Raw genomic sequence first — 22446 nt, forward strand, 5'->3', positions numbered from 1 at the left:
TGTGATCGGTCCAAATTTCGAAAGGGACTCGAGCTCCCTCTAGCCAGGATCTCCATGTTTTGAGAGCAAACATGACCGCAAAAGCCTCTTTGTCCCACACCGACCAGTTCCTTTGTTCATTAGAGAACTTGTGGGAGATATAGGCGCAAGGACGAAGTTCCCCCCCTCACTTCTCTGCATTAATATGGCTCCTGCGGCGACGTCGGAGGCGTCACATTGCACCACAAAGGGTTTCAGTTCATTAGGGTGAGCTAGTATCGGTTCGGAGGTGAAGAGTCGTTTGAGCTCTTTGAAAGCTTGGTGGCACTCCGGCGTCCACGTTAGGCGTGCGCCGGGTTTTTTCGCCTCGTCCCCTTTTCCCTTTGTTTTGAGGAGCTCAGTGAGGGGGAGCATTACCCAGGCGAACCCCTTAATGAACCCGCGGTAAAAATTCGCAAACCCGAGAAATGATTGGAGCTGCCGTCGGGTTCGAGGGGGTTCCCAATCTAGGACCGCTTGAATTTTTGCGGGGTCCATCGCTAGTCCCTCCCCCGACACCCGGAACCCCAGGTAGTCTAGTTCCGTCTTGTGGAACTCACATTTTGACAGTTTAGCATATAATTTGTTTCGGCATAGGGTTGCTAACACTTTTCTCACCAATGGTACATGCGATTCAAGGTCTTTTGAGTAAATAATGATGTCATCCAGGTACACCACCACCCCCTTGTACAGAAATTCTCTTAACACCTCATTGATAAAATTCATGAACACCCCCGGCGCCCCCTGAAGTCCAAAGGGCATCACTAGGTATTCGAATTGTCCCATAGGCGTGTTGAATGCCGTTTTCCACTCATCCCCCTCTTTAATCCGCACGCGAAAGTACGCGTCGCGGAGGTCGAGTTTGGTGAAGATTTTACCCTCGGCCACTGTGCTCAATAGATCTTTTATCAGCGGGATCGGGTAAGCATTTGACATGGAAATCCCGTTTATCCCGCGAAAATCTGTGCAAAGCCTCAAACTCCCGTCCTTCTTCTTGCGGAATAGGACCGGTGCTGCGTGGGGGGCTGTGGCCGGCCGGATGAACCCCCGTTTCAAGTTTTTGTCAATGAATTTTCTCAGTTCTGCTTTCTCCGCCCAACCCATCGAGTAAAGTTTTGCCTTGGGCAGTTCCTGCCCTGGGATTAGTTCGATGGCACAATCGGTAGGGCGGTGCGGAGGAAGCTCGTCCGCCTCCCGCTCGCTAAAAGCTTTCCTCAAGTCTCTGTATTCCTTGGGGATCGCCCCTATCTCCTCAAGAGTGAGGCAGAGTCTTTCGTTCTGGGGGGGGGCTTTAGGGCCCCACTCAGTCCTCCAGTGGTGGTGCTCCCAACGCCAATCAGGGAATCGTACAATCTGTTCAGCCCATCGAATGTCCGGTTGGTGCCGGGCGAGCCACCCTGCCCCCACCACCACATCAAAGGATGATGACGGGGCTATAACGAAAGTCTCTATCCCCCAGTGATCCTCCGTCCCTACGGGGGTCGCCTGGGTTTCTAAGGTGCAGGGCTCCCCCCTCATGGTGGACCCGTCCATCTGTTCGAATTGGATGGGGTGGGGTAGGGGGGACGTGGCCAGTCCTAACGCCTCCACTAGGCGCGGGGTAATAATGTCTCGAGTGCACCCTGAATCAATCAGGGCGCGGGCGTGCATAAACCGCTTAAGGTTGGGGTTCAGGAGGGTGACCGCCATGAACAATAGCCCCCCGGTAACTCTCACCGTCAGTAGTGCCGGCGTTTCCTGGACCTGCTTTGCGGCACTGATTAAAGCAGGTCGCTGTCGTTTCCCGCCGACTCCTGGTCCCAGGACTCCTCGCTGGACTCCTCTATGGTGGTAACATCCTCGTCAATCGCCAAGGAGGTGGCAACGGCGCCCCGACTGGGCTCCTTGGAGCGACTGCCTTTCTTCTTCGGCGCGGTGGTCGCCGGCTTGGGTTGAGTAGGGGTCGGTGTCTGTCTCACCGGACAGTTGGCGGCTAGGTGGTTCGGGTCCCCGCACCTAAAGCACTTGCGAGCCGCGGTAGTGGGGTTCGAGGTTGCGGGGGCTCGCTTCCCTTCGGGTTTGCCGGACGCAGGACTCGGCTTCCCCCCCTTTTTGCCTTGCTGCTGACGCCGCATCCCGACGTGTTGGAGGTCGGTTTCCACCTCCCCCGCCAGCTGGATCCATCCTACCAAGGTGTCAGGCCTCCCTTGGTGGTAGCATCGGTCAAGAATGTTCGCGTTCAGTCCATTCTTGAACGCGGTGTACTTCATCACCTCATTCCAGCCCCTGGCCGCCGCGCAGTGGCCCATGAACTCGGTGGCGTACTCGCGCGTTGTGCGGTTCCCTTGCTCGATTCTCTGCAGTGCCTCGATGGCTTTTTCCTCCCTCAAGGGATCCCCGTACTGACGGAGCATCGCTTGCAGGAAGTCGGCTACCGTGGCCAGCTCGGACTTCCTTCCCGTGTATAGCCCCACGTACCATTTCCGCGCCGGCCCCCTCAACTTGGAGGCGATGTGGTCGACCCGGCTCGCCTCAGTGGAGTAACCCGCTCCCCAGTGCGTAAAAAACGTGTTGCACTGGATGGTGAAGTATTCGACTTCGTCCCCGTCCCCATCGAACGTAATCTTTAGTTCTCTGGCCCCTCCTCCATCCGCCCCGGCCGGGGCGGCGGGGCCCACTGGGGCCGGCATCACCAGAGCGGCGGGAGCCGGTGCCGCCGGCGCGGCCGGGGCTGCCAGAGCGGCGGGGGCGGGGGGCACCGGCGCTGCCGGGGCGACCGGGGCTGCTGGAGCCGCGGGCAGCGCGGGGGGTGCTGGTCCGCCCGGCGGCGGGGCCGGAGGGGCGACCGGCGGTGGCCCCGCGGGACCACCACCCCCCTCCGCCCGCGGGGCCCGGGGGCGGAGGAACCGGCGCTGCGGGCGCGGCGCCCTGGAGCGCGCGTATCTGGTCGCGGATCGCGCCTATGTTCTGTTGCATCTCCTCGGCCATCAGCACTCGGGACGCGTGGACCTCGTCGTGGATCTCTTTCACCCAATCGAGCAGCTCGTTGCGTAGCGTTCGGATCGGGTCCCCACCGCCGTAGGTGCCGAGTCCCTCGTCTCTGGCCTCGTCCTCCTCTCCTTCCCCTCCGCCTGTGGCGAGGACCCGGTATCGCTGCTCCGCGGCGTCCATAGCGGCCGTGGACTTCCTCGGGCTCCAGGTCCGCGGGGGGAAGGCGTCGACGGAGAAGGGTGCGGGGACTTTGAGTTTGCGTCTCGCCCCCGTTACCTTCGGGTCTAACGGTTCCTCCTCCGGTGGGATGCTGGGCTCTCCATTGTCTGGAGCCTTTGCCGCCATTGGGCCAGGTTGCCAGTCCAGATAAGTCCCAGAATAAAAGGATTACTGTTATAATGTCAGAACTGGAACGAACTTCAGACGATTCCAATACTTGTTACAAAGTTAGGATCTTTATTGAAGAACTACAGTGCTAGAGCAACGAGATAACAGTAATGCCAAGTCTTGGCAGTTGGTTACATTTTATGCCATCAGTGAAGTACAATAAAACTATCATTCACACGGGTTGCAGACAAGTGTCTCCCTTCCCAGGCTTCGTTATCAGAAGGGAGGATGCTTCCCTGTGGTGAAGGCCAAACGGCCTGTCTTCAAAAGGGCACCTGTGGATGTTGAACAGAGACTATCTGTCGCCCGTCTTGCAGCCCTAAATATTTGGAATAGCTATGAGGGCAGGGTTAATTGCTTGGGCTAGGAATCTGTGTTAGTGTTAAGTTACAGCATGGAGTCGGTTTGGCCAAGGCAGATAGAGGAAAAGTTACAAGTTCTGACACTCATATGCAAATGTATGCAGACATATTCAATAAATGGGATAGATCAAAACTCATGTGATTAATCAGCTCTGATTATTAATCAACTGTGATTTCTTTGATGGAGTGGCAGTCTTCCATGGAAGCTTCTGAAAAGTTTCTGGTCTACTGCAGTTGGAAACAGACCTCTGGATGAAGGGCACATGGGACCTGTCTCAAAAGGCTCTTCTGACACTCTTAAACTGAAATAAGGATCAGTGTGGTGCGTTGAGAAAGAGAGCTGCTGTTGGAGGCACTGGTGATGCATGCAAGAATCCCTTGATGCTGGTTTTCTGGCCAAACCATTCAAATGACTACTTGGGAAGGCATAGGAAAACAGGCACCAGTTTGTCACAGGGGCTCAGCTCCCTCCCAGCCATCGGTGGCAAGTAAAGGGTCTGGTGTGCCCTACTTGACCTCATATTCAGACAATTCCAAGGCCAGGCCCACTGTGTTGCACATAAGGTGATGGATGTCCCTTGCTTTGGATGACAAAATGCCTTGACTAGCTATGCATGGATGTGAAGGGAAGCCTTTGATTCAGGTGCCTTCCATGCACTTGACTGGGTGGTCTCTTTTCAATCTCACACCCCTGTCTGGCCAGAGGAGCGACTCTTTGCTCCAGATATTGACCCAGGGCTGGTCCTAGACTGGCCCTAGACTGTCTGGGAAAGCTATCCACCCCCCGCCCCCCGCATTGATAACTCTTTTTAAAAAACAGATGACATCACTGAGGCACATTGGCAGTGCCAGTTTGATGCCACCAGAAGGCCGGTGCCCTAGGCAATCATCTAGTTTGCCTAGTGGCAGTGCCTGCCCTGCTTTGATCTGAAGGCCACAAAGTCAGATCCAACTGGGTGCTTTGGGAGGAAACAGATCTGAGTGGCTCGTTTAAGAAAATTAAGCGGTACAGTCCAAGGCAGGGAAACAGACCTGGGCCATTTAGGATCACTAATGCCTTTGACACACTGTCTGCCTTTCTGCATATGATACCTCCAGTTCAAGAAGATGAGGCAATATAGAAATTTTTAAAATAAAGAAAGCAAATAAATAGATATTGGGGAGGAGAAATCAAGAATGTTATCAATTGCACTGAAATGGATCAGGCCGTCCACCCTGGCAGGCCATCACGTTCTCTGGCCAGGCCAGAGAGGGGAACTGTGGCTGCTGGGTGCCTTTCAGCAATGGGAGTTCCTCCTTCAAACCTGGCGTTTGTAGCCCATCACCCTTGACCCACAGCTTGAAGATCTGGGCTCACTGCCAATGATAGTCACTGAGACCACCTTTCCAGTGCCAGTTCAAGGCATCATCTGGTCTGGACATCATCAAGGGGAGTTATCTTTTTTTAAAGGGGAGGGGGGTGCACAGGCAGTAGTACATGCCCTGAGACGTGCCCTGAAAACCTTTGCAAGATGGCAAGGGATCCATTCCTAAAGCAAAATGATTCAACAGCACGCCTTGACCCAACCCCTAAAATGACAGATGTTATACATTACAGCCGCCCCAGAGTCAACATAATTTACCTGGAGGTAGATATTGCAGAATGTAAGCATGAGAAAGTCCATTGGAAACCTGAGAAGCATGTGTGTGTGTGGGGGGGGGTGAAAGTCACACTGCTGAGAGTAACCAAAAATAAAGTTGGAGGTGGGGAGAATGATATAAACATCTTTGGATACCCGCTGGGGAGAAAAGCAGGGGATAAATAAAGGAAATACACTGATAAATTTTTAAAAAGAGACATATCTATAATGACTGCAAGAATTCCCCCTCCCCACAGTGTGTCTTTGAGGAAGGTACTGGACTGATGGCAAAGGCCACTCAGGGGAATGAGGAGAAAAACACCCGTGGCTGTGGCTGGCAAGTTCCCCTCTTGGCCAGCTTCACATCTGCTGGCAGTCCTGCCAGTGGCGTCACTGGGGTGGGTTGCACCCTGGGGCCAAGTGCGTGGGTTGCACCCTGGGGCCAAGTCGGTTGCACCCTGGGGCCAAGTGTGCCGGACTCGGAGGGAAGAGCAGCAGTCCTCGTGCGCTGCCCAGAGGTGCTAAATCCCTCGCGTTCGAACAAAGGAAGCCTCCGCCTGGAGAAGCCGAAAGATTTGGGGACGGTAACCGTCCCGAAACTTGAGGAGAGGCGCTGCTCGTCCTGCAAACTACTTCTTCCATCAGTCCGTCCCTCCCAAGGCGCTGGCGGCGGCGCGGGCTTGTGCAAGACCAGTTGCTAGCCGAGAGCGGCGGCTGGGGGAGCTCAGCGCACCTGGCGAGAACCAGCGAGAAAGAAGCCCGCTTCGGGTCCTCGTCGCCTGCCCCCTCCTCCCCCGCCGCCAGCAGCAGCGCCTGCGGTGCGGAGTCTTCAGCACTGGCGCTCATGCGCACTGCCGGCAATGCTCCTGCGCTACCCCTCACCCGCTCCTCCTCTTGCTGCTGCGAGCGCGGCCGATGCCGCCTGTTTTCCTCCTGCGTGAGGGACTCCCTCGCTCTCTGCCTGCCTGCCCCCTTCCCTTCCCTCCTGCGCCCCGCGCGTCTAAAGCCTCCTTTCCCTCGCTGGTTGGCTCGCAACGTCCTCCCTTCCCTGGTTTGCCTGCTCGCCCTCTGATGCCTGCCTGCGGAGAGCTGCGCTTTCCTCTTCCCTCCCGGCCTTCTCTCGCTTCGCCACTGCCTTGAAAGAGCCTCCCCGCGTCTCCCGCCAATAAAGACTGTGATTGCTTGCCGCCTGCTGCCTTCAAAGAGCCCTAGGGGGCCAATGAGAATGCTCTAGGGGGGGGCCAATGGCCCCCTTGGCCCTGCCCTAGTGACGCCTCTGAGTCCTGCTTCTAGCTCGGTCCAGTGGCAGCCATGGAAGTGATATAGAGAGGTGGGGGCAGGGAAGATGGCTGCCAAGCACTTCCTCCTCTTGTAGCACCAGCAAACCAGTGGGGGGGGAGGGGGAGGAGAAGCCCTGCAAGACCCTCGCCCTGGCTGCAGCACCACACCAGCCCCCCACCAAAGCAGCCTGCTGAGAAAAGAACCAGGCAGGCGCTCAGTGCTTCGTCCCTTCCTGCCTGCATTCCTCTTTTCTTCTCCCCATCCCACAGAGGATCAGAATCAAGCCACAGGGGGGGGGGGGAGCCTTTTCTTTGCCAAAAACAGCTGCCCGGAAGACTCCAGACTGGCTTTCACTTATCAGGGAAAGAATTTTCTCTCCTCCACACAGATCTCTGCAAGCCAGGCAGCCAGGATCTGACCCTGATAAACCTCTCTGAGTGGACCCTACACCTCCCATGGAAATGGTCATGATGGGCATTGCAAGCATGATGCCAAGCAAAAGAGCACTGCACCATCCACCCCACCATGACAGGAAGATGATACCTGTGCTTAATGAATGTTGCCAAACTCTAGGTTCTCGTGGAATGACAACTAATTTCCAGGCTCCACAAGTCAGGTGCCCTGGAGAAAATGGCAGCTGCTGTGGAGAGTGGACTCTAGGGCATCACGTCCTTACTGAACTACCTCCCCTCTCCAAACACTGGCATCTTGAGGCAGAGGCCCTGCCACCAAATCTCTAGGAATTTCCCAAGTTTGAGTTTGCAAGTCCCTTTGCTTATCTGGAGACATGACTTGGGAAAGAAATGGTGAATTCTGCCAAATGCCAGGCCCTGGGGCTTTTTTCCCTGGGGGAACATGGTGAAACAGAATTCTAGAATCTCTCCGGGGAAACAAAATTCTAAAAAAATGTTTAAAAGTTCATGAGGTGCACCCCGTCTGTTTCTCCTTCATTTCCCTCTTGAGAGTTTCGGCACCTTTTTGTCCAGAAAAAAACCCAGCCAGGCCCTAGCCAGAAAGTGGCAAGAGGCACAGGAAATGAGGGTAACCCACAGTCTTGAAAATCTCTTCTTGATAACACCATGGGTGGCAGTTGTGAAGGGGCCATTAGAGGCATAGCTGATGCACAAATCGTGCAACATACATCTGCCAGCAATTTCACTTTGCTGTCTTTGCCTGTGATTGAAAAACATCAAGGGGAAACTATACTATCAAAACATATAGGTAATAGGGAAAACCCTCTTGGCCTCTACTTCTGCGTAGACTCTGCTCCTAAATAATCTGTAACGTACTCGAGGCGGAGACGAGAGTAGGGCAACATAGTTTATTAGGAGCACGTTGCAAGAGAGGGAGCACGCGGGCCGGGCCCCGCTTATATACAATTCCCGGTACAGCCTACTGGGTCGGTCAGGCCAATCCTGACCTGTTGAACTACCCGCCGCGACTGTTGATTGGCGGGTGATTCCGTGCCCTGCGCTGGAGGCTTCTGGGACAGCCCAGTTGCCTCTGCGCGGGGCGCATGTTGTTACTGATACACTACACCCCTCCCCCCCCCCCAGTTAAGGAACATAGTCCTTGAGATACGCGGGAGGTCGGCGCTCCCGGGTGGACCGTCTAGGGAGGTCCGGTGGGGGAGGCGCTGCTTCCGCAGTGGGTGCTTCGGCGGCCCGTGGTGTGGCCGGAGGCGGCGGGGCTGGCTCAGCGGGTCTTTCGGGCTCGGACCGTTCTGGTGTTCCCTGCGTCGGCGTGATGGGCGTTGGGGCCTCGTCCTCGGGTCGGCTCTCGGTTGGCCCCTCCCCGGACCACGCCTCTTCTGTGTCCGCCGGCTCCTCCGGTAGCGTGCGGCGGCGCAACTGGTCTATGTGCCGCCGTAATACCTGGCCCCCCTCGGTTGATATATCATAGTGGCGGGACCCCGTCACTCGTAGCACTCGGCCCGCCACCCAATCAGGCCCCCTTGCATAGTTCCGGGCGTAAACTGGGTCGCCTGCAAAGAACCCCCTGACTGCGTCCCGAACCTCGGGGCTCTCGCGGGTGTCTGACGCCCGGTCAGGGTGTAGTCTGTCCAGTCGGGTTGTCAGCTTGCGTCCCATTAGGAGCTCTGCCGGGCTCACCCCTGTGACCGGGTTGGGGGTGACCCTATTGTCGAAAAGGAATGCCGCTAATCGGTGGTCCCAGTTACCCTGCACAATTCGGCCCAGGGCTTCTTTCGTGGTGCGGACCATCCGCTCCACCTGGCCGTTGGTGGCTGGGTGGAAGGGGGCAGATCTTATGTGCCTAATCAGGTATCTGTGGAGGAACGCCTGGAAGTCTGCAGACGTGAACGCGGTCCCGTTGTCTGAGACTATGGTGTCCGGGATACCGTGTGTGCATAAGACCCTGCGCAGCGCTCGGATTGCGGCGGCGGATGAGGTGGACCCTACGGGGATGACCTCCAACCACTTGGTGTAGGCGTCCACTATTATCATGAAGATCTGCCCCTGGAATGGCCCCACGAAATCGAGGTGGAGACTCGACCATGGTTTCCGGGTTGACTCCCACCTAGTGGCGGGGGTGCTGGGAGGCTCGGGCCGCGACTCTTGACACGTTTGGCACCGTCGGACCCAGCTCTCTATCTCCCCATCCATCCCCGGCCACCAGACGTAGCTTCTGGCCAAGGCCTTCATTCGGACTATGCCGGGATGGGTCTCATGTAAGGATTCTAGGACACGCTTTTGCAGCGGGGGCGGAATCACCACCCTACTTCCCCATAACAGGCACCCCTTGTGGGCTGCTAGTTCCTCCCTCCTGGTCTTATATGGCTTGAATTCTTCCCCCATGTTCCCCTCCGGCCAGCCCCTCACCACCCAGTCGAGCACCCGTGCTAGTGTCTTGTGTTTCTGGGTGGCCTTGGCGACCTCCGCTGCGTGTAGGGGCGGCTCCGGGAGACTCTCCATTAGCATGACCTGGTGTGCGGGGGCGGGGTCTGGACCCGTTTCCGGAAGTGGCAAGCGGCTGAGCGCGTCCGCGTGACCCATAGCCTTGCCGGCCCTGTGTACCAGTGTGTAAGTGTAGGAGTTGAGGAATTGGTTCCACCTCAACACGCGCTGCGACAGTATTTGGGGGGTTTGACGGTCGGGGGCCAGCAGACCTAAGAGGGGCTTGTGGTCCATAGCTATGGTGAACCTCCGCCCATACAGGTATTCATGGAACTTGCGGACCCCCGCCACGATTGCCAGAGCCTCCTTGTCTATTTGCGCGTAGTTGCGCTCGGCTGGTGTCAGTGTGCGGGAGTAGTATGCGACCGGTACCTCCCTCCCGTCGGGGAGTTGGTGCCCCAGGACTGCTCCCACCCCGTATGGCGACGCATCGCAAGCCAGGATGACGGGGAGGCCCTCGTCAAAATGGTGGAGCACTGCATTAGACACCAAAACATCCTTGACTGCCTGAAACGCGGCTGCTTGGCGTTTGCCCCAAACCCAAGGGGCTTTTTTGTCCAGCAGGCGGTGCAGGGGCTCTGCTAGGGCCGCCTTGTGGGGGAGAAATGAATGGTAAAAGTTAAGCACCCCCAAGAAGCTTTGTAGCTCCACTTTGCAGGTGGGGGCTGGCGCTTTCACAATGGCTCGGGTCTTTTCTTCCGTTGGGTGGATTCCCGCTGCGTCTACGGCGAACCCCAGGAACTCCACCCGTGGGACCCCCAGCAGGCATTTCTCCCTCTTGACTTTGAGCCCCGCTGCCTGGAACCGGCGGAGTACCTCTCTTAGGCGGTTGCCGAATTCTTCGGGGTCCGGGGCGGCGACTAGCACGTCATCAAAAAACGGCTGGACTCCGGGGATCCCTTTCAGGAGATCATCCATTATACTCTGGAAGATCCCAGGAGCGACGCTAACCCCGAATTGAAGCCTCTTCACCCGGAAGGCCCCCCTGTGTGTCACTATAGTTTGGGCTTCCGCCGTCTTAGCATCTACCGGGAGCTGTTGGTAGGCCTGTGCCAGGTCCAGCTTCCCGAAGATCTTGGACCCCGCTAGGGCAGCCAGGACGTGGCTCACCACCGGCACTGGGTAGGGGTTATCCTGCAGTGCCTTGTTTATCGTGCATTTATAGTCTGCACAGATCCGCACCTCCCCGTTTGGCTTGATAGGGGTTACGATGGGGGTCTCCCAGGTGGCGTAGTCCACGGGCTCCAGGACTCCCTGGGCTGTGAGGCGGTCTAGTTCGGCCTCTATTTTTGGCTTTAAAGCGAACGGGACCCTCCTCGCCTTGAGCCGAATCGGCCTGACCGTGGGGTCTAGCGGTAGGGAGATGGCCGGCCCTTTGTAGCTCCCTAGAGAACCATCGAACACGTCCCGGAACTCTTGGCATATCTCCCCGAACCCCCTGGGTGTTAGGGTTTGCCCCACCCCTTCCAACCGGATCCCCAAGGGTTTGAACCACGCCAGTCCTAGCAGGGTGGTAAGCTGGCGCTTTACCACCAGGATGTCCAGCGGGCCGTAGAAGGACCCCCGCTCGACTTGCACAAGCGCCCACCCCGCGATTTGCACCGGATTCTTCTGAAAGTCCCGGAGTATGAAGTTCGCCGGCCTTAGTTGCAGCCGCTGGGGGGGACACAGCTTCCTCAGGGTTTCCTCCGCTATAATGGAGATGGAGGAACCAGAGTCCACTTCCATTTGGCAGGGGTTCCCTTCGATGAGGACCGCCATTTTGATTTTCTCGGGGGTGGAGAGGGGCAAGTTCAGTACCTGCAGGGACGTGGAGTTCGTGGAGTGGAACTCTGCCGACTCGTGATGCGTGGTCGGCCTCCGGCGGTTGGGCTTGGCTTGGCAAGCCCTCGCAATGTGGCCCGTTTTTCCGCAGCTCCAGCAGTCCCAGGTCCGGTACCGGCAGTCCCACCTGTCGTGGAGGTCGCCGCAGCTGGCGCACTTGGTGGCCGGAACCCTCTCCGTCGCTGGGGGTCGTTCGGCCGCTCGGGGGCGTTGGGCGGCTCTGCTGGGTGGCCCGGCTGGGCGGCGCAGCTGGTGGGCTTCTTCCTCCTCTGGGCAGTCAAGGTCCAGCTCCTCGTGGTGGGCGGCTTCTGTCCGGGCCTTGGGGAAGGTCCTGGAGGTCCTCTCAAACGCCACCGCCTCGCTGAAGGCGCTCTGGAGGGTGAGCTCTTCTTTGGCGAAGAGCTTCTGCTGGAGCCTCTCGTCGCGGAGGCCCCACGTAAATCGGTCGGCCAGGGTGTCTTCCAGCTGGGGGAAGTTGCAGTTCCCGGCGATCTTGCGGAGGGCCGCCAGGTAGTCGGCGGCCGATTCCCCCACTGCCTGGTCCCTTCTGTGGAACAGGAACCGACGGGCCACCCGCGAAGGCTGTGGCGAGAAATGGCCGGTGAGGAGTCTGATGATCTCCTCGTAGGACTTCTCCGTGAGGCGGACGGGAGCCGAGAGACCCTTGGCGATCTCGAACGTGGCTGGCCCGCAGACGCTCAGGAGAACGTCCCTCTTCGTGCCGGCGTCGGTGACCTTGTTGGCCCTGAGGTAGAACTCGACCCGCTCCGCGTAGGACTCCCAGCCCTCGGGATTGGCGGGGTCGAATGTCTCGATGTAGCCGGTGGTTCTGTTCTGTGTGGCCATGGCGGCGGCGGTCAGGACTCGTGGTTGCCCTAGATCTCCGTGGTAGCCGCTGAGGCTAAGATCCCACCTTCGTCGCCAGTGTAACGTACTCGAGGCGGAGACGAGAGTAGGGCAACATAGTTTATTAGGAGCACGTTGCAAGAGAGGGAGCACGCGGGCCGGGCCCCGCTTATATACAATTCCCGGTACAGCCTACTGGGTCGGTCAGGCCAATCCTGACCTGTTGAACTACCCGCCGCGACTGTTGATTGGCGGGTGATTCCGCGCCCTGCGCTGGAGGCTTCTGGGACAGCCCAGTTGCCTCTGCGCGGGGCGCATGTTGTTACTGATACACTACATAATCTAAGATGAATGATATGAATGTGCACAAAAGGCACTTTAATAATCCAAAGCTTCTACCTTAAACAGACTGCAGTATGAAACACAAGGGTGCACGCAGGCATTTAGACATAACCTCTATTCTCAAACAGTCTGCACCAAGAAGAATTCGAAACAGTCTGCAAAAAAATAAATCCAAGTGCACACAGGCACTTTTAGAAGGTTAAGAGTCTGCTAATGATTCATAAACCAAAATCATATGAGAACAGTCTGTAGTGAATTCTGGCATCCAGATTGCACTTAAAGAAACAAATTATCCCACTTCACAGCCTTGCTTGTTCAGTCCGTTTTCTCAGTGAGGTGTAGGATAAAGAATAAGTTCATCCACATAAAGCCAGTTCATGTTAGCCAGTGTCAAATGTTTCGTTGCCTTTTACAAGACTGATGGCTTTTAAGTGGAACCCAAAAATTCTGTCTCTTCCACAAGGCTCTAGCACATTGTAAGGATGGAGTGGGTTCTTTGCCTGTGAAGCTGCCTTACACAGTATCAGACCATTGATTCATCATTATCAGTCTTGTCTGAGTTGCTACACAGAGGAAGGCAATGGCAAACCACTTCTGTTCGTCTCTTGTCTTGAAAAACCTATGGAGTCACCATAGGTTGGCTGTGACTTGATGGCACTTTCCACCATATTCTTCATCTTACAGCTATGCTGCAAGTGTTCTGTGTACCAAACAACCTCTGACAGCCAGTTTGGTGTAGTGGTTAAGAGTGGTAGGCTCTAATCTGGAGAATCAGGACTGATTCCCCACTCCTTCACATGCACCTGCTGGAGTGACTTTGGGTCAGTTACAGTTCTCAAAAGAGCTGTTCTCTCAAGAGCAGTTCTCTCAAGAGCTCTCTCTGCCCCACCCATCTCACAGGGTGTCTTTAGTGGGGAGGGGAAGGGAAAGGAGACTGTAAGCTGCTCCAAGACTGAGAGAAGGGCAGGGTATAAACCCAACTCTTCTTCTGTTTCTGCAGAATTCTGACTATATGAAAGTGAAAAGGAAATAAATACTTATTACAACTTTACCCTTTCTCCAGAACAACAGTACACAGTTCTCCTCTTCCATTTTAGCCTCACAACAAACCTGAGAGATAATTAGGTTGAGAGAGAATGATTGCCTAAGGTCACCCAGTGAGTACTGCAGAGAACAGGGATTTGAACCTGAGTCTCCCCAGTCCTAGTCTTACAAACAGTCACCATATCATAGTAGCAAAAGATGACATTTGCCTTTGTAGTAAATGATGTCACAGTAGCAAAAGATGTCCTTTGCCATCTGGAACAGTTGGATGGTTCCCAAGTCAGCATGCTCTAGTGGTGTAGTCAGCAGGAGAGTCAACACAGTGTAATGATAAGAATGCTGGACTACAATCGGAGGGACCTGCGTTTAAATCCCCACTCTGCCCTGGGAGCTTGCTCTGTGGCCTTGTGTCAGTCACTCCCTCTCAGCCCAACCACCTCACAGGGCTGTTGTTGTGAGGACAGAATGTTTTGGGCACCTTTTTTGGCGGGGAAAGGAACTATACAACAGGGTTGGTGGTGTTGAACTGTCTCAGCACTCTTCCAGGCAGTCTCCTGAGGACACCCAAAAGATGAAGTTTTTCCTGGCACGGAGAAAGGGTATCAGGAAAGCTTCCTCTGTTATGGTTGTGTGTATTAAAGGCAAAGAAACAAGGTGGGGGGAGAGGGTTGGCAATGAGAAGGTGGGGCCTGAAGGACAAAAAGCCCCAATCAAGCAAACACCCAAGAGTCAATAAAGGTAACAAGATGGGTGACTGAATTAACACAGATAGTTTCACTCCCAACAACAAAGACAAAACATGACCTTGTGGTTGGATCAAACACAGCAGCAGCTATTGTTTGCCATTTTGAGGACTGGCCTTGATCCGGCAGAGATTCACTCTGCACAGGCCGAAGAGGCTTGCCGAGCCGCAGCAGAAACACAAAAATATGTTGGATACCAGCAGAGCAAATGGCCAACAGCTTTCCTCTACCCCACCACCACCACAACAAATAACAAATGCATTTTACTATTCTGATGTGGAGATTAAATAAACTCCAAAGTAAATCAGAGAAACATATTTAACATGGGGTTGCATTAAGTCAGCTGCAGATGCCAAGAAAAAAAACCAACCCTTTATTAGGTATTTCCACTTGGCAGGCTGTAAATGAAAAGAATGGCCTCAAAGGCACCAGGGAGAACATACAAGAAAATAATGAAAATATCATTTATCATTTTCACCCTATATGTTAATTTCAGTTTCCTTTTCAATGCAGTGGGGAGTCAAAATGACTCAAACAGAGTCAGAATATACACTAAACATTGACCCACAAATTAGTAGTGGGGCACAAATTAGACACCTGGGGCAACTAATCCCATTAAGGCAAGGAATATTGGGTAGTATGGATTTGCAGAAGATGGGAAGCGTAACATTTTTTTCCTCCCAGTCAATCTGACCCTGTTTGTTTGTTAAATAAATTAATTTTCACTCAACAAAGAAAAATATTTAATGTATCAGCTGGTTCTTTAATCAATTTTAAGTGCCAACTTACTCAGTGGACAGCCTCATTCTAAAACCCCAACAGCAGATGGGCTTTGTACCAGTGGATATGCTGGCATAGTTTCAAGACACACTGGTGTAACTCAGAGATACATCAGCAGAGTGTTCTGTGGTCATCTTAAACCCTTTCAAGTTGGGGTTCAAGAGAAGGCCATGAATCAGGATTAGATCCTGGTCTCTGTCTTTGCCAAGCCAGAGACAGGTCAAGCCTAAACCCTTCATGAGAGTCTGCATTTTTTACACACAGTTTAGTGTAGACAATAAAGACGTGTACTTTCTCCAAGAAGTGTTCTTTCTCCAACAAGCTTTATGTGCTCTGTGGACTCTTGTGCAGAACTCAAAACAGAAGGTATACACTAAAACATGAACATCAGAAAATAAAAACTGCCTGGCTGGATCAGTCCAGCCAGAACAGCATCCTTTCCTCCAGCCAGAGCTGGACAGATCCCTTTGAGATCTGACATGGGTACCAAAGTGCTGGCAGGTCTCATCATGTGTCTTCAGTCTCAGGTGTTCATGCAAATCCTTTTTTGCCTATAAATATGTGCAGCAGAGGAAAAGGGAAGAAACGGCCCTTTTTTGAGGAGTTTTTAAAGTGCATGGAAACCTATCCTCATCCATGAATTTGGTGGCATTTAATTCTATGCATCAGGAGACTGTTACTCCGGCAAACTTGTTTTCTTCAACACACAGCACAGCTTACTAGTTTGAGACATCTGGAATTACTTGCTCTGATTTAAAATGTGCATATAGTACATTATCCCCTATCAAAAAGGCACCTAAGTGGTACACAATCATTAGAAAATTTGTAGTGACAGAAATCAAATTTGTAGTGCCATCAAGTCGCAGTCAACCTTTAGTGTCTCCATAGGACTTTCAAGGCAAGAGATGAACAGAGATGGTTCACTCTGCCTGCCTCTGCGTAACAACCTGGAGCTTCCTTGAAGGTCTCCCATCCAAATGCCAACCTGGGCTGACCCTGCTTTGCTTCCAAGATCTGATGAGATCAGGCTAGCCTGGACCATCCAGGTCAGGACATAAAATCCTTACAATAATAAAAAGCAATTAATAAAAAGTAAGCTCTGGAAAAATTAATACAAAGCAATAATTCAAAGCAAAGAAACTGCCAAGCCCCAGGCAGGCAAGCCCCAGCCTTTCAGTTTCCAGAGGCAAGACCTGGAATCCGCTGCTCCCTGAAGTCCATCCCATATGAGTGTGACTAGTGGCAGCACCTCACAAACAGTGCACAGCAAGAGGCAAGGGCAGATTGGCTCTTATCTTACTGGGAACATTCCTAGTGGGCCACTGCCTGAGGGAGAACTTGCAAGCAGGACTAGCTGAGCCCAGTGGCCCCTGTGGTGCTGGAAGTGGTGCAGGATCTACTTAGCCTGGACCAGGGATATGGCAGTGATGGCAGGGAGTGCTGGCTCACCCAGGACTGAGCAGAACACTTCCTGCAGCCCAAAAGAAACCACTTGGTTCCGCTTGTCCCTCAGGGCTGGTGTAGTATCCCACTCCATCCCTGACAAAGCACAATCGACAACAAAAGCCAAACCTTTCTCCTGAGAAGAGTAACCACAGCTGGCTCATTGCCCCTCCCCAGGCTACTGCTGCTATAGAATCAGAATCACAGAGCCAGAAGGGGCCATATAGGCCATCTAGTCCAACCCCCTGCACAGTGCAGGATCAGCCTATAGCATCCCTGACCAGTGTTTGTCCAACCGCTGCTTGAAGACTGCCAGTGAGGGGGAGCTCACTACCTCCCTCGGAAGCTGATTCCACGAACAACTCTTACTGTAAAGGAGTTTTTCCTAATATCTAGCTGCTACTTTCCTGCCCTTAATTTAAACCCCACCCTGAGCCTGCCTCGGCGGGGAGGGCGGGGTATAAATAACATTATTATTATTATTATTATTATTATTATTATTATTATTATTATTATTATTATTATTATTATTATTATTATTATTATTATTATTATTATTATTATTATCATTATTATCATTATTATCATTATTATTATTATTATTATTATTGCAAGTCTGCTGCCAAGAGGAACAGCTCCCTGCCCTCCTCTAAGTGATAGCCATTCAGATAACTGCTGTCAGGCAGTGCCCTCCCCACCCCCAAACATCTCAGGTCCTCCAGGACAACCCAATAGTATGGGGCTGAGAGGGATGCACAAAGGTTCCACTCTCCTGGCCAAAGTGCCAATGCAGGTCACCTTCTGGCCCAGGCACATGGGGGGGGTCTCAGCTTGAGGCACCCTGTGAGTCAGCACCAGTTAGGTTTTGGGCCCAATGCAGGCTCAAGTGGATGATGCTCCATCCATGAGGGGGACTGGTGAAGAAGAACATGAAGATATTGGATTTATATCCCGCCCTCCACTCCGAAGAGTCTCAGAGCGGCTCACAATCTCCTTTACCTTCCTCCCCCACAACAGACACCCTGTGATGTGGGTGGGGCTGGAGAGGGCTCTCACAGCAGCTGCCCTTTCAAGGACAACCTCTGCCAGAGCTCTGGCTGACTCAAGGCCATTCCAGCAGGTGCAAGTGGAGGAGTGGGGAATCAAACCCGGTTCTCCCAGATAAGAGTCCGCACACTTAACCACTACACCAAACTGGCTCTCCAATATCTGAGTTGAGTTGAACTTGAGTTATCTTTCTTTTGAGCTACCTGAGGAATGGTGGCGAAAAGTGCGTTCGAGTCACAATCGACCTATGATGGCCCTTCATGAGGTTTCCAAGGCAAGCAGAGCAGGTTTGCCATTGCCTGCCTCTGCATAGCCACCCTGGACTTCCTTAGTGGTCTCCCATCCAAGTAGGAAGTGGAACCAGAGCCGACCTTGCTTAGCTCCCAAGATCTGATACAATCAGGCTAGCCTGGGCCATCAAGGGTATTTGAGGAATCCTCACCTCACCTCCCCCCCCCCAAAAAAAACCCCTTACTTCTGCAAAACAGATGCTGCCTGGGAACCTTGGCTCTGTTGATCCAAATTATGACCAGAGCCATCAATGAAAATTTATATGCTTCCTTTCTCTTTCTCTTCCCCTCCACCCCCCATGCAGTTTTACAGATGAGGTTGATATGATGATATTTAAAATGTTTAGTACGTTCTAGTCTCAGATAGGCTCCTCCAGACTGGCCAAGCAACAGACTTTGATATCCGTGAGATTTACGTCCCCACACAACACGTCCAGGCTCACGTTCCACGCAAGGGAACACCTGCATTCCGCGGGATCGGGAAACCCGGCCGCAGTGAAGCGACGTGCACTCTGCATATGCTCCGGGACACTCTACTCCTTCCTTGCCCGGAGTTCAAAGCACCCCTCCCCTGCGCCCAGCCTCCCCTCTGCGCCCCCAACCTCTCCAGCGCCCGGCTCCCGCGAAAACTCCGGGCGGGGGGAGACCCCACCCCCGGCTGAGCCGCCCAGGGGGCGGGCCTGGTAGGGCCAGGCTCCGCCCCGGCCGCCTTTGCGCCCTTATTAGCGCTCGCTTTGGCGCAGCCCCGGCAGTGCAGCCGTCGCAGCGTGGCTGAGGAGGGGCTCTTCTCCGTGGGCGTCGCGCCATTGAAGGGTGCCGGACCCGATCCTCGCTGCCCTCGGGGGCTTCTGCTCCGCCCCCAGGCCCCGCTCGGATTTGCCTCGCTCGCAGCTCCCGGGGGGCGGCTCCCTCCCTGCTCGGACGCCCGGCACGCGCGCCAGCCCTGCCTCGCCCGCATCATGGGCAGCCACAGCTCCAAGGCGGCCAAGGGGGACGTGATGGGCCAGCAGCATCCCGCCGAGGCGGCCGCCGGCGCCGCCTCACCATCCAAAGCCAACGGCCAGGTGGGGCTTGCTTCTCCCTCTGGGGCGCGGCCGGAGCCATTGTCTCGCTCGGCGCGGAGGGGCTGGCGGGCGACGACGGAGCGAGTCCTTCCTCCACATCGGGCGGGGGGGGGGCTCCGGGTTCTGGGGAGGGACCCGTTTGGTTTGCCTCGACGCCCATGGCGCGGACGGCGGCGCGCCTGCGAAATTTGCCCGCTTTTCCTCGTCGCTGCTGGCATAGCCCTGCGCACTCGGCGGGCTGGCGTGCTTCTTCCACCTCCCCCCTCCCTGGCGGGGACGCGGTCTAGCCGAGGGACGGCCGCGCGGGTCCGCCTTTGTTTCGGCGCAGCTCTCGGGCGAGAGGAGAAGCCCCCCCCCTCCCGGCAGGCTGTTGCGGGGCCGAGAGCAGCAGAGGAGACAAAGGAAGGCGGGAGCGTCGTGGCATTCCTCGATCGAGGGCTCAAGTCCGCCACACGTTCTGCGTCGGCTCCCCTCGGGAGCCTACTTCTGAGTAAACAGCGCGAGCGGGGCGCAAGATGCATTTGCAAGAGCCTGAGCTCCGTGCAACTGGCGGGGGCCTCGTTGCGTCAAAGGTGAGGGCGGGGGCGGCTGGCTTGGGTCTCAGGCGCAGGAAGCCCCCGGGAAGGCCCGCGGCGAGCCCCTTTCCAGCGAGGATCGCGGCTCCGGAGCCTTCCCGTCCTTGCCTCGCGGACTAATCCCGCCGCCCATTGTCGCCCGAGCCTCTCCCCGCCCTTTCAAATGCGTTGAAGGCGCTCGGCGGAGCGCGGACGCCACCTGCTGGCGGTGCAGGACGGGTGGTCTCCGGCTCTTTTTTCCCGCCTTCGACGGACGGAGCGGAGAACGTTTTGCACGGCGGGGGGGATGCAAAGAGAGGCGCCTAGACGACGGGGGGTTGCGGAACGTGGCTAGTACGTGCGGGCGGGCGCAAGTTCCAGTGTGCCGCTTCTCTTGCTCGCTTGGTCTGCTAACGCCTCGGCTTGAATCGGCACACACTTCCTTTAACCTAAGGGAGGATTTTTTTTTCCTACCATAGGCTTAAGATTGCTATCTCGACCATTCGTTCCCAAGGTAGCATCTTGTTGGAAGGGTGGCAATGGGCTTGGCACTGCTAGGATCCTGAGCCCCCCTCCCAAAAAACAATGTCTGCCGGTGACGGAGGGGTACTCACCAGGGTGCCGCTTGTGCTGAGGGGTTGTTTTGCCTGGTATTGGTGTGGCATTTGTGGAGTGGCACTCCTCTACACAAAACGTAGGAACGACCCCACATGTAACACGATGGTGCAGTGTGACCTAAATTCAACTGGTGGTGAAATGCCTGATTTAGGATGTTTTTGGGAGGCTGTTAATTAATATGATAATTGAGCTGTCTTGTGTCCACAATGGGAGCTTTAACCTGGGAACTAACAATCTTCTGATCTCTTCCCTCAGGAGAACGGCCATGTGAAAGTAAATGGAGACGTTTCACCCAAAGCTGATGGAGAGGCTGCCCCCCTCAATGGCAACGGGTCTGCTGAGCCAGTTAAGGAGGAGCCGAAGGCAGAGATAGGCAGCGGGGATGCCATTGAACCGGCACCAGTGGCCGAAGGGGCTGATGCCAAGCCGGAGACAGCAGCTACCACCTCAGGGGCTACCAAAGAGACCCCCAAGAAGAAAAAGAAGTTTTCTTTTAAAAAGTCCTTTAAGCTGAGTGGCATCTCTTTCCGGAAGACCAAGAAGGAGACCAGTGACACTTCAGCCGTGTCCTCTCCTGGTGAGGAGCAAGGGAAGGCGGAAGCCAAGGGGGAGGAGAACGCAGCCTGTGCTGTTGCAGAGATGGGGGCAGCCGGCACAACCAAAGAAGAAGCCCCTGAGGAGAAGGCTGCAGCCCCGGTCGAAGTTGCCCCTGCTGTTGTGGAGGCTCAACAGGAAGCCGAGGCCCCGAGGGAGGAGGGCAGTACTGGGCAAGGGCCCGAGGAAGAAAAACAGCAACCTGCAGAGGATCAGCAGGACAGGAAACCGGAGGAGACCTTGAAACCAGGGGAGGCTGAGCCCAGTCCTGCACCTGGGCTTCCTGAGGCCAAGGAAGAGTAGAGCAACCTTGTGCACCTAACTTAAAAAAAAAGACTTTTTCGTGCCATCCTTCTCATTCCAGTAACCCCATGGAATTGCTGCCTTGTTCACAAAACACCACACACCACACATCTCTTTCCCTACATTCATTCAGCATAGAACTGACAAGCTTTTTCACCCTTCCTATTTTTTCTTTCCCCCCCTCCCCCATTCCTCATCAGACACTGTAAAGCAAAAAAAAAAAAGTCACTGGGATACTTTTGGTACTCTGCACAGCCGCTGTTGCCACTCGGAGTGAGCTTCCTTAAATCTTAAGACTGTTCGGAGGAAGACTTCCTGGACATAACTGGAACTTACTCAGTTTAATGAGAATCCAGATATTAACACCGAGTTCTGGTCTCTTGGATCTTCTGTTTCTACTAATCCTCAGAGCAGCTTTTTTTTTCTCCTCAAAAAAGTCCAATAAGCCAGCATCTGCCGTTCTTCAAAAAGCAAACGGATATTTCTCTTAATCTCTCTCGGTTTACATTCCTGGTTCTCAATTCCTTTAAAAGTATTTTGTGCTTTTTATAGAAACCAACAGTTTAAAAGCTAATCTGGTTAGTTTTTTATAATGTCTTGCTATTGGCTTAATACCATAAAAACGTGTAAGTCCACTGTGTTTAATTTCTCTTCAGAGGGGAGAACTTCTTTGGGGTTTGGGAGGGGGGACTTGGAGGGGGAATGGGAGGAGAGGGGGGGTGAGAGAGTGCCAGCTATATGGTGGGTTTCTCCCCTTGTCTTTGTAAATAATTTTTTAATGACCCGACTTCTGATCTGCATTTTTCTAACTCCTAAGTAAAAGTTGTATGGGTCTTATTGTAACATTTGAAAGGAATAAATGGTGAAACCCCCCCCCCGCCCCCCATTGGTTAGACTTGTCTTTTTATCCTTTGCAGAGGAGTTCCTTATTCTACTGGTAGGTGGGCAGCATGCATTCTCTCAGAAACCGGGGCTTGACCAATGCTTTTTGGCAGGGAACACCATTCCCCAATCCTTAATTAGGTCTGGCAGGTTAGAGGAACATTCTGCACCTGTTGAGGGGCCTTCTGTCCCTGCCTTTTTGTGTTTCAGAGTTAAGTCCTGGTGTTGTATGGATTCTGACTAGCAGGGAGTTCTGTTCGAAAGGAACACACGTAATGCAGTGTCACAACGATGAGGTTTGTTAATTCATTTATACCCCAACGTTCTTCCAGTGGGGACCCAAGACAGCTTACATTACCTTCATTTTACCTGCACAACAACCCTGTGAGGTGGGTTAGGCTGACAGCATAACTGGTAAGGGAATGGTAGAGACTTTAATCAGACAGTCAAGTTGTGGTGATCACTCAAACTCTTTATCTTGAAACTTTCAGAATAGCCTTGAAAGTAGTAGAGAGCAAGA

General features: G+C 54.2%; 1 protein-coding gene across 1 annotated transcript; it reads left to right on the forward strand.

Annotated features, from left to right (window-relative positions):
- Nucleotides 1–18663: 18663 nt before the first annotated feature.
- On the forward strand, nucleotides 18664–21679 carry MARCKSL1 (MARCKS like 1). The gene is made up of 2 exons (XM_060258516.1): nucleotides 18664–18975; nucleotides 20403–21679. Exons 1-2 carry the CDS (start codon nucleotides 18871–18873, stop codon nucleotides 21042–21044), a joined length of 747 nt encoding a protein of 248 aa, XP_060114499.1. The 5' UTR covers nucleotides 18664–18870; the 3' UTR covers nucleotides 21045–21679.
- Nucleotides 21680–22446: the final 767 nt, after the last annotated feature.

The sequence above is a fragment of the Heteronotia binoei genome, chromosome 17 (genome assembly GCF_032191835.1).
Source record: "Heteronotia binoei isolate CCM8104 ecotype False Entrance Well chromosome 17, APGP_CSIRO_Hbin_v1, whole genome shotgun sequence".
In the NCBI taxonomy this organism is placed as follows: domain Eukaryota; kingdom Metazoa; phylum Chordata; class Lepidosauria; order Squamata; family Gekkonidae; genus Heteronotia; species Heteronotia binoei.